This window comes from Arachis ipaensis, chromosome B2 (genome assembly GCF_059453495.1).
Source record: "Arachis ipaensis isolate K30076 ecotype BB chromosome B2, ASM5945349v1, whole genome shotgun sequence".
NCBI lineage: Eukaryota > Viridiplantae > Streptophyta > Magnoliopsida > Fabales > Fabaceae > Arachis > Arachis ipaensis.
Window position 1 is genome coordinate 104,927,612 of NC_142437.1, and position 12,916 is coordinate 104,940,527.

Genomic DNA, 12,916 nt, shown 5'->3' on the forward strand with positions numbered 1-12,916 from the left:
TCCTGACAGATGGCACTGAGGACGATGCAAAGCCTTAAGTGTGGGGAGGTCGGTCAGTACCTGACTTCCGGAGGTAATTTCTCTTCCTTAACACCAATAAAATAGGATATTTAGTCAGTTGTTCTTTTGTAGAATAGGATAAATTGCATAGTAATAGGTTAGTTGCATGCATGTTCTACTTGATTGAAAAGATAATAAGTTTCTTCTAAGATCCTATTGTTGTTAGAACAAAATTTCACTAATTTTAATCAAAACTTTTATGTTAAATTTGCTTGAAGTTGTATTTGGAATATGGTTTTTGAGCTAAAGAACACACAACCTATGAGACTTTGAGCCTAAATACATGGTTACATTATTTAATCATAATTATTTTATTCTTGTGTGTTTACTTCTCTATGATTGTAATCTATATTTTGTTTCATCCTATATGTTCAATGTTTAATATATTTACATGCTTGCATATGATTGAGGCCATTATTTGTTTAGCTCACTTATCCAAATTAAGCCTACCCCTTAAGTTACCTTTGTTAGCCACTTTGAGCCTTTAAATCCCATTTGTTCTGTATTTTACCACGTCACTAGCCTTAAGCGGAAAAACAATTATATATCCCAATTGAATCTTTGGTTAGCTTAAGATAGAATTGTGTGTTAATTAAGTATAGGAAGATTGTGAGAACAAAGGATAATAAAGGAATGTGTCATGATAATATAATGGGAATTTGGGTACCTACTCATGTGAAACTATAAAAGAATTAAGAATCCATGTGCATTGGTAAGCTATGTTTACTTTTATAAAAAAAATCTAAAATTATTCAATAAATAAATAAGGGGACAAAATTACCCCAATGCTAAGTTAAAATTCAAGGATCAATGCATATATGATAATTCTCCTTTATTCCATTCGATGCCGTGATCCGTGTGTTAAGTGTTTCAGGCTTTATAGGGCATGAATGACTTGGAGATTGGAAAGGAGGCTTGCAAAAATGGAAGGAACACAAGAAGTTAAGGAGATGACCAGCGAGAAGCGACGCGGACGCATGGCTCACGCGACCGCGCGAAACAGAGAAAATTGCAGTGATGCGCTCCGTGCCTGACACGAACGCATAGATTGGAAACTGCACAAGTGACGCGAATGCATGGACGACGCGCAGCGTGGCAAGGCAAAACGCTGGATGACGCGAACGCGTGACGTGCGCGATCTGCAGAATCTGCAGAATTTGCTGGGGGCGATTTTGCGCCCTGTTTTGACCCAGTTTTTGGCCCAGAAAAGCAGATTAGAGCCACGAAACATGCAGAGACCAGAGGACAACATTCATTCTGCATAATTCTAGTTTTAGATCTGATTTTACTCCTCCTCTAGGTTTTTCTCTCTACACATTCATAGTTCTTAGGATTTTGATTTTTATTGCTTTTTGGATTAGGATATTGAGAAGAGTTATTACCTCCGCCAAGACTTTATCATTCTAGTTTGTTTCCTTACTTGTCACTTACTCTTTCATATCCTTAATTTATTCAGAGTTACTATTTGATTATTTTTAGAATTTATTAATACAAGAACTATTTTTATTTTTAATTGATCCTTTTGATTATTATTTATCATGTCTTCCTTTATTTCCCTTTTTTATTTTGTGAAGTTTACAATCATAATGAGTGAGTAGTTCCATAACTTGATTGGGAGTTGGTTGAAAGGAGAACCTTGAGTTGGAATGCTCAAGAGTAAAATTATAATTAGATTTATCGTTGGGTCGCCCTCTAGTCACTGACGCTAGTCCTTCCCAAGGGAGAGGATTAGAACTTGTGAATAGAAACTGACTTCCAACTTGCTTGACTTTCCTTTATCTGGTAAAGGATAACTGAGCAGAATAACCTTCAATTATCAATTGATCTTGGGAGAACTCCAACAAGGATAGGATTTCCGACTAATCTACTCCCGGTCAAGGTTTTTATCTAAATTACATAAATTCTCTGATTTAATTTTCTGTCTATCAAACTCAAACCCTTTTGGAAAACATCTGATTAATAAAATAGCACATCTTTCTGCAACTCGTTGGGAGACGACCTGGGATTCATACTCCCAGTATTTTAATTCTAATTTTGTGATAACCCTTCTAAATTGATAAGCGGATTTTTGTTGGTTAAGAACTGTACTTGCAACATATCTCTTATAATAATTTCTTAATCTGCCAATTTTCGCCACGTCACTCCCCCTCATGCAAATCCTCTATTTATCATATGTATGTGCCTATCAGGGGTTTGTGGTGGCCGATCTCGTCAACCCCCGCCTTTGTCACCTCTCTTCCTTTTTCCAGGACCGTCTGATCTTTCGGTGAGGTACCTCTCTAACCGACCTTCTCTAACCATTTTTTCTATCACATTTTTCAGATCATAGCAATTATTGGTAGAATGACCATTTAGCTTATGGTACACGCAATATTCCGTCTAAATTCCAACTTTCTTCTATTTAATAGGACGGAAAGGAGAAAGTTTTTTAGTGTGACAGATTTTCTTGTAGATGCCGATAAGAGAAACTCGGAGTGGGGTGTAGTTATGATATCTTTGAGGCTTCTCCGAACTGTATTTCTTTTTTTTCTTCGCCTCTTTGTCTTTATCCTGAGTTTGATAGGGAGGGTTTTGCCTTAAACTGGCTCTATAAGTCAGAAATTCTCTTCCATGTTAATGTACTTCTCCGCCCGTTCTTGTACTTCGTACAAAGAGGTTGGATATCGCTTGGATTAGATTAAGAAAACGGACCTTCTCTGAGGCTGTTAACCAAACCCATTATCACTGCTTCTGTAGGTAAATTTTGAATCTCCAAACAAATTTTGTTGAATCACCCCATATAAACTCGGAGAGTTTTTCCAACTTTTTGTTTCACCCCAAGAAGGCTAGGGGCATGTTTGACTTTATCTTTCTGGATAAAAAAGCGGGTGAGAAACTTTTTTGGAAACAAGTTACTAAGCTAAGTGGTAGACTATCAAACTACTTCATTGCCGCTTTAGTTAATGTCATCGAGAAAGTTTTGCAGCAAGTTACGTCAGACGCGTCAACCAAGTACATCCGACTTTTAAAATTACTGAGGTGATGTCTCGGGTCGGTCGTTCCATCATAGAGGTCCATGTCGGGACTTTTGAAATTCCTAGGAAACCTAACCCGCATGATCTGTTCTATCAATGGATCTTCTCCTCCAAGAGGGCTTTCCTCCCAATCCGCATGATTACTCCGACTTCGGAGATCGGCCTCTAGTTTCGAGAGCTTTTCTTCTAGCTCTCTTCGTCGACTTAACCCCTTTTGCAAATCTCTTTTAGCTTCTCTTTGTCGCTCAATCTCCTATTCAAGTTGTTCTAATTGGCCATGGTGCCCGTGTACGAGTCCCATAATCTCGATTGGATGCGGGGTCTTTTCATTCTCTGGTGGATGTATCTCTGAATGGATTCGCCGAGGTGGTGGATTTCCTGACATACCTTCTCCACGGGGGAAACTCGCTCTTTCATGTTGTGGAGGTATCATGAGTGCTCGGTCATCGTTATGAGGTTCTGATTCTGATTCAGACACCATGTGATCGTCTTTGAATTGATTATTCGCCATGATTGTGTGTAAAATTCCGGATCCCCAACAACGTCGCCAATGTTCCAATGGTTACCTGAAATTGGGTTGCTTTAGGGCCTAAATGTGAGGTCCAGATTCCTTTTAAGGTAGCGTCCGACTTCATTGGTCCCGAGGTGCCGCCGTCCGAGTTCCTCATGAGGAGGTAAGAGTGGTACCTGCAAGGGACTCCGATGCTTAAGTTAGCAAGGGTTTAAGCAGATTTTTTGTAGATTAGGATCTGAATATATACCTGAGGGTGTCAGTGTATTTATAGTAGAATAGATAACCACCTTTTTAAAGTAGTTTTACCTTTGATGGTAGATAGTCGTTTTTCTTTTTCCTAGGAAAGTTGTTGAGATCTTCCTTCTAGATAAGTAGGAGATAACTTAGGAGTTAGTTACTTATTCACTTACGTAGAGCTAAACTTTCGTCGTTGCGCTAACCTCTATGAGGTCGGGTAGGGGTAGAGGTTGGATTCTTTGAGTGAGCTTCTATTATTCTAGGCCTAACTTTGTTTTTTGGGTCAGGGTATGAACAGAACTCTTTACGTCACGCAATAAAACCGTGCCCATTGACTTTTTTTAGGTCACTGTTTTTATCAAATTGTAATTAAAGACCTTTTTAGGTTTCTCTTTAAAATTGTGACCATAAATATCTTTAGGTCACACTTTGAAACCGTGACCATAAACCCTCTAGATCATTCTTCACAACCGTGATCATAGATCTTTTTAGGTCACCTTCCAAAATTATGACCATATATCCTTTTAGGTCACACTTCACAACCGTAACCATAAATCCTTTTAAGTTTGATTTTTTAATCTTGACTATGTAAAATTTTTAAAACAAATATTATAAGTTTTTATTATTTTATATCAATCTACTTTTTATATATAGATATAATTTTTTTTAGGTCCTTATATATAGTTTTAGTTTCAAATTATAAATACTAATTCATTAATATTGGCTATTGATTCATTCTTATATTTATTAAATATGTATAAAAATAATAAAAAAAATTAGTGCAAGTTTTGGAAATAATAAAAAAAAGTATTTTTTATAAATTATATATAATAAATAATATTTTAAAAAAATTATGTACTAATTCTTTTCAATATCTATATCTCAGTTAGATACCCTATAAATAAGGATATTTAACAAAATTTATTTTAATATAATTTTGTCTTTCTTATTAAAATTTTTTGAGTTCGTCACTAATAATTATCATATGTCTGGAATTTGATCCAGGGTATTCATTTTTCACAATTCATCTATTTTATAAAAAAGAGTATAATTCGCCTTCAATAATTGTTTTCAAATATTTTTTTGAACAAAATTACAAGTTGTTCCGGAACGAATTGGCTTTTTAAAAAATTTGAAAGAATGCAATTTGTTCCGGCAAATTCGATTTCACAAAATTAAAAAACAATTTTACAATTTCTCATAGCATTTTCTGAATTTCCCATATTTTAGGAAAAAAAAAGAAATATCTCAATTTTTTTGCATATATAGTTTTTTTTCTAGTTCTAATTAACCCTCTAATTATACTGAGAAATAAAGTGAATTATCAATTTAGTCTTTATTATTTTTTTTTTTAAATGATTTTGGTCCTTATCCTTTACTTCTGGACATAACACAATTTTTGTAGGTGTTTTTCTGTCAATTTTAAAAAAAAATGTTGATGTATCAAATTCAAAAATAGATAAAGACCTAATTGTTTCTAAATTTAAATTGGTTAGAAATATATTTATTTTTATTTTTTAAATAATATCTTTTTAAATTATTTTTTATTCATTATATTAATATTTTTTAATAAATTATTGAATATATGGTATAATAAGTATAAACTAATTAATAAATTATTTAAATTTAAAATATTATTTATTATAAAACTAAATAAATAATTTTTAAATATAAGTTTTATTAAATAATAAACATTAAAATACGGTTAATACATTAATAATAATAACCTTATAGTATACTATTAGTATTATGATCTAAATAATTTTCACAATAAATAAAAATTGATGAATACATTATTTGATATATAGTAAAATTTTTTTAGTAATAACAAATTTAATTTTTTTTATCTCTTTAAACTAAATTAATAATTTTATTTGATATTTTTGCACTAAAATACAATGAATAGGTTATTAATATATATAGAGAGAGAGAGACCATTTATAAGCTTATTAAATTTAAAATATCAATAATATATTATATTTTATTTCATTTAGTATTAATAGTCTATTCATAGTGTATTTTAGTACAAATATATCAAATAAAATTATTAATTTAGTTTAAAGAGATAAAAAATTAATTTGTTATTACACAAAAAATGTTACTATATATCAAATAATGTGTTTATTAGTTTTTATTTTATTGTGAAAATTATCTAGATTATAATACTAATAGTATATCATAGGTAAGGACGGATCCAGAAATCTAAGAATAGAGGGATCGAAAATTAAAATCTTGTATAATCAAATATAATGCTATATATTTAATAATTGATATAATTATAATTAATTTTTTAATTAAAAATTAATAAATACTTATCAAATAAAAGAATTATCTCAGTTTTTATGATTTTTTCATAATTTGTTTATGATTTTATATCTAATAAAATATAAAATTATCTACTTTTAAATATTTTATTAATTAATTTATTTTATTAAGTATTTATGTGTCAGTGAATTATATTTTTATGTTTTATATTATTACAATATATGACATAAAATAATATAAATTAATTGCACTAACAATTTTGTTATGTAAATTTAAAATATATTAAAGTATTTTTATATAATAATAGGAATAAAAATTAACAAAAAAATAATAAAAAAACAATTAAATAAAATTAGAAAAAAATAATATTATTATAAATAATATTAATGTATTTTTTTATATGATTATAGATGTTAAATTTAATGTTAAAAAATGTAAAAAAATTTAAATCAAATAAAAAATACAAATAATATAAATATATGTAGAGAAATTTAAATTCTAATATCTAAAGAATACCAATTTTTTTTTTAATTACTATTACACTATTAAATTTACTCTATACAATGCATCTATATAATAGTATGAGTTTAAAATTTGTTGGGGAGTTAAGATGACTACTTGACCTACCTTGAGTCTGTTCCTAATCATAAGGTTATTATTATTAACGTATTAACCGTATTTTAGTATTTATTATTTATATATTTAAAAATTATTTATTTAGTTTATAATAAATAATATTTTTAAATTTAAATAATTTATTAAAAAATAATATTAATATAATAAATAAAAAATAATTTAAAAAAATATTATCTAAAAAATAAAAATAAATAAAATTTTAACCAATTTAAATTTAAAAATAATTAAATTTTATCTACTTTTGAGTCTGATATGTCAATATTTTTGTTTAAAATTTACGAAAAAATATTCACAAAGATTATATTATATCATAGAAATAAAAAATAAAGACCAAAATAAATAGTTTTTAACTTAAAAAATAGTTCACTCTGGGAAATATGGGCATCGGGGTCGGTGTTGAAAAGGAAAGTGACAAAATCGAGTCAAAAGAGAAATGCAGATAACGTGAAAACTTGAAAGCAAAGGTTGCTTAGCCAAAAATATGAAAAGAATTAGGAAAAGAAGAGCCCAAAAAAAAAAAAGAAAAGAAAAACAAGAAAATGGACAAAAGGATGCTTCGGGTAGAAAACAAACAAAAAAATCTTCATGCAATGGAATGAGGGTGCATCGCCAGGTGGACACTCTATTGACAAATCATACATTCACAGTCACACTCCCCTTTTTTTCTTTTTCTTTTTTCAAAAGAAATTATGATTATATTATATATATGATATTCTTTATTTTATTGCAGTTGCTTTTCATTTTTGTGTGGGACCCACATTACAGTGTAGTGGTGCTGCCTGCGCAATGCTTCAACTGCTAAGCGAACGAGGGATGAGTGAGGGAACGCAACAACTAGCGTCGTGGTGCCAAGTCAATCCTTTTCAAACTTGAACCTTCACACACAAACACCCTTTCTTCCCGCAAGTGTGTTCCACGCTCCTGGTAACTGATTAATACTAAAATAAAAAACCAAAGGTTAATACTAAAATAAAAAACATAAGGTTAATTATTCTTCAATTAAATTATTTAGAGTATAATTAGATACTATGTATGATGTATGATATTTTAGATTTAATTCCATAATAATCGTTAATGTAGCAGAAAAAAACGATTATTCAATTATTTAGTAAATTCTACACATAACACAAATTATTAAATTTTTTGTTAAAATATTAATCCAAAAATGTTTAACATTTTAATTTCTAGATTTCATTAACTTATGTGCTTTATAAGAAAATTCATTATTGCAAGATTTTAATTTGGAATTTGATGCAATGTATCAGTGTCAATGAAATAAAAAAGTTGATACAAAATCAGTAACGGTTTTAAAAAGAAACTTTTTAATATTTTTATTTTTATCTCATTAAATACCAAAAATTAATTATATATTCTTACCATTATATCTAAAAGAGTAGATAAGAAAAAAAATTGTATCTAAATTCATGTTTTTTTTTTAATCTTATAATAATACAAATTTGGATTTTTTATCGTATTATATTAAAAAAAATAATACTACATATTTAAGTATTTTTTTAATTAAGTACAATCAAATTTATTAAATATCAATAAAAATTAGTTATAAATAGTATTATTCTAAATTTTATTGTTTAATTTTATTGAACTTAGTTATAAAAAATTTTAAATATATAATATTATTTTTAAATTTAGACAATTTTTAAATTTATTTAGATTCAAAATGAATATTATTCATTTTTTCATAAAAACAAGATGAAAACCATAAAGGATTAGGAGGAAACTTAAATAGCAAGAGTGACTAAAAAGATGCTACGTCTATTTTAATTTCATTAATTATCACACAAAAATGGTAATATTGATAGTACAACTCAACATGAATTTGTAACCTGTTCACCCAGAGCTATGAATTATGATTAACGTGAGCAGTCAAACTAAAAAACGTGAAAGGAATTCGAATACCATAAATTGTCGAAATAAAACATTGCCTAATTAGATATCTTACTGTTTAAAAATCATGATTAGTGTGAGAGGAATGTGCCGGGAAGTGCCACGGTATTGTCAGTATCACATTCTACGTACAATCCCAACATCGACCAACTAATAGCCAGAAAGGATAAAACCGAAATGGTAAAAGAAACTCAGACCGCATGAAAATTCATGGATGGCGCGTAGCTTACAACACACCCGCGCCGCGCGTCACTAACTTGTACCAGAAAAAGCACCGCCTCTTTCCGCTCTGCTCTACAAAAAGTACACACCACCCCCTCCCCCTCTCTGTCTTTTCGTCCCTTCTCTCTCTATATCTCTCTCGTTCTCTCAATTCCATTTTCCATTGTTTCTTTTTGTTTTTTCTTAATACACAAAAAAAAAAAAAAAATCCACCGCGTTTGAGAGAGACACATAAAATGAAAAATTGAAAAAATAAAAAATAAAAACAGAAGAGACTGTGTTGTTAAAAGGCACATCAAATCCTTCCTTCAATCCATGCTCCGTTTCTCTTCATTTCATTTTATGTCTCTTTTTACACCCATAGCAGCTACTACTCTAGCCGGGTCCCTTTAAATCACTTCACCACCACTATTAAAAAACCAAAATCTCTTCCCTCTCGAAGTTCCAGAGAACTTTACTTCATCTTTTTTCATTCTCTTCTTCCGTTCTCTCTTTCTTTTGTCTTCATGGCTGAGAACCTGGACGACGGTGAGTTTTGGCTCCCACCACAGTTCCTCACAAACGACGATACGCCTTTGAAAAACATCAACGATTTCAGTTACAACCACGTCACTTCCTTGCTCAATCGCCAAAACGACGTCGTTTCGAGGCAGATGTTAAGTTATGCGAGCAGTTACCTCTATTCTCCTGTGGAGTCCAGCGAGACAGAGAGCAGCGACGAGGAAGAACACCACCACCACCAAATCGCCGATTTGACTCGCCGAGTTGCACACACCAAACTTGGACTCGACTTCCACCACCATCACTCCTTACCCTCACAAAAACCCAAGGTATTATAAAATTTAAAAAAATAAATAAAAAATATACGAGTTTGTCTTTTAAATATAATTGTCTTTCTTCTAGAGTGTGGTTGTGAGCGGTTCGCCACAGTCGACTCTGTGCGGTTGCGGGGGAAGAGGAGGTTCATCGTCGAGTCCGAACAGCGGGTGTCACGTGACTTCTCAGAGGGCCACGTGGGATCTCCTGCGTGCTGCTGCAGGGGAAGTCGAGAGGATGCGCCTCGGCCACCCCCACTTGAACGACAACTTAACCATAGAACGATGCCGTTTCGACCATAACAACAACACAAGCGTTGTCGTTCCACCAACAAACCCTGGAATCGTTGCATTCAACAATAACAACCACCATCTCTCGGTCACTCAACAGAAACTCCAAGTAGCACAGGTAAAAATAAAATTTCTCAAGAATTCAAAAAAATTTGCGTTATGTGGTTATGCCGTTAATGGTTAATATTTGTGTTTTTAGTTTGAGATGCTGAGGCAACAACAGTTGGCGAAGCAGCAGCAGGGTTCGGTTCCGGTGTGGTGCGGTGCACAGAACAGGGGAAGGAGTGATGTTGGTTCCGTTGGAGTAAGGAACGTTGGTAGTTTGTGTGATGCAGCTGCATGGCCTTCTATGCAGGCCCAGCCGCACGCGAAGCAACAAAATCAACAGCAATATGGGTCGGGAATGAGAGCAGTTTTTCTTGGGAATCCTAAGAGAGAAAGTGCTGGAACCGGTGTGTTCTTGCCACGACGTGTTGATAGAGCAGCTGAATCAAAGAAGAAGTCAGGTTAAGACAAAATCAAGAAATAACTTGCGCATCCATTTTTATCACTTATTTCCTTTTATTGTTTTCTGGAGTTATTATTTGTTTGTTGCTTCTATTGTCTGTTTTTTGTGCTGGAAACTTTTCTATTTTATTGGGGATTAGGGTTTTATTAAAAAATTATTCTTCCCTCTCTTATTTATATCTTTTGTTTACCGTAATTCTATTTTAAAAATATTTGCGGTGGTTTTTGTTGGGTTTATTGTCTTGGGCGTTATTTTATTTGGCATTAGTGTTGCTTTTTCTGTATTTTTTTTCTTTTTACTGTTTAGTTTTGGTTTTACTACTGTTTTGACGTTTTTGTTATTTTTGGTTTGTTTTTACCTTTCAGGTTGTTCAACTGTTTTGGTTCCGGCACGAGTGGTGCAGGCCCTGAATCTGAAGCTTGAAGACATGGTGCCGGTACACAATCACCACCACTCACGTTCCAATGTGACCTCCAACATGGAAAATGGTAAAAAAATTGAATAGTGGATTTGGCACCTTGCGAAATTTACTTTTTGTCCTCCCCCAAAAATAATATATTTTTTGTATTATTCCAATTTTGTAAATACATGGTTTAATTCTTTTTTGTATTTGTATTATTTTCCCCAACTTCTCAAGTCCCTGCACACTTATTATAGAAAATTTTCAAATTAAGATATTTAGTCTCATTGTATAATATTAGGGAATGTTAAAGGGCCAAATTCTTTTATTGGTTTTGGCCGTCAGTTAGCAGTGTGATGTTCTTGGATTAAATGATGCCAAAAGCAATAAATTCTGATGACGGTCGTTTTTTTCATCTCTAGCATTTTTCATACCAAAAGGCCAGTTTCCTTTTATTTAATTTGATTTTTTATATACACTTTTACATTGATAATACTACTTTCCTATTGTAGAAAATTTAATTTCTATGATCACCATCGAAAATAAAATAAGATAAAGATAGAGGTATAATTTTTTCACAAATTTGGAATGCCAATATCAAGTTTGAAAGAGGCAAAATCACTTCCATTGATGTATATATTAGAGAGTATATATTATATCATTCTCTTGGCTGTGTTTATATTATTGCGCGACTCTGATTTTTGGCATATGCAGCAGCTGGATCAACTATTCCAAGGATTCGGAGTAACTATAACTATGGATTCAGTCACCAGAAGCGTAACAATCTAAGGCCACAGCCACAAGTGAACCATGAGATCCGTTTGCCCCAGGAGTGGACTTACTGATCAAAATATTTTATTTTACCCATATCCCTATTTAGTGGTGGTTGATCTTGTTGGGAAGTGGGTTTATTTTCTTTTCTTTAGGGTCGTAAAAGAAAAAAAAAGGGGGTGGTTGGTTACTGGTTAGGACTTAGGACTAATGCTTTTAGTGAAGGGATAAAAAGGAAGAAGACATGTTTTACTGGCTTAACTTTCTATAGCAGAGAATGAATAGTATAAGTGAAACAGTAGTTTTTTGGTTGGTAGGTAAAGGGATTGGCCCCCTGTTGAAGGCGGTGGGAAAAGAACATACTAGTGCCTTTAGTTTTTTTTTTTTTTTGAGTAGAAAAATAAATTCGGAGGCTCAGAAAAGAAAATTAGCTATAAAAGTGATGCAAAGCAAGGAGCTGCAGAAGCAAATTTGCAGTGATATCATCAACTTCTGTTCTTTTTCATATCTTGGGAAAAAGGCAAAGTCTTGGAAATGGAAGAGTAAAAATTTTGCCCCATGTTTTATTGGGTTCTTTTGGATATAATAAATAAATTAGATGGTAATTTAGGGATTATGCCGAGACCTGAGTTGGGGAAGGATTATGGCCTTTCGGCATGGTTGAATGCAATGTAATCAACAAATCATTTGGGGAATTAACTTGTTATTGGATTATTGATTACAAGCCGTGCATCCAATTACCATACAAGTAATAAAATTTATTATCCGTTATATGGTATGTGCTTATATATTTTTATCTGTACTTCGATTATTTATCTGCCAGCTTTAATTTGATCACTGCTGTTATTTGAGTCGGAAGTTTTAGTTTCTAACGAATTTTATTATCGAGGTTTTTGAATTTTACAAAAACCTATTTTTGTAAAGTTTAAATGTAGTTTAAAAATTTTGTTAGGGACAAAGGTGTTGGAGGCAAATTTTTTAGAGATTTATTTAAGTATATATTTTTTAGATTAAAACATATGTATAAATCAAACACAATAATATTACATGAAAGTTTTAAATGAAATAACGTTATGCGTATGTTTTCGTTAATGATTCTATATAAAATCGAATTCAATATTCATTGAATTTGAATTAGTTATTATAATACTAAATTAATTCGAATTACTTATTATAATATTTAAAATAATTCGAAATAAGTAGTTGAAAGCATTTTTTCTATAGGCATCAATGAATGTCATATTTTGAGTTGTGAAAATTCTCAAGTTATGTCCTATG

At 31.5% G+C, this 12,916-nt stretch overlaps 1 protein-coding gene across 2 annotated transcripts; it reads left to right on the forward strand.

Moving 5' to 3' along the window:
• The first annotated feature begins 8,866 nt into the window (after positions 1-8,866).
• On the forward strand, positions 8,867-12,416 carry LOC107625641 (uncharacterized). 2 transcript variants are annotated; one of them, XM_016328335.3, is made up of 5 exons: positions 8,867-9,683; positions 9,757-10,077; positions 10,159-10,465; positions 10,833-10,955; positions 11,585-12,416. In XM_016328335.3, exons 1-5 carry the CDS (start codon positions 9,360-9,362, stop codon positions 11,710-11,712), a joined length of 1,203 nt encoding a protein of 400 aa, XP_016183821.1. In that variant the 5' UTR covers positions 8,867-9,359; the 3' UTR covers positions 11,713-12,416. The 2 variants fall into 2 exon arrangements, with proteins under 2 accessions (XP_016183821.1, XP_016183820.1); XM_016328334.3 differs by having other exon boundaries at positions 8,961-9,683; positions 11,582-12,416.
• Positions 12,417-12,916: the final 500 nt, after the last annotated feature.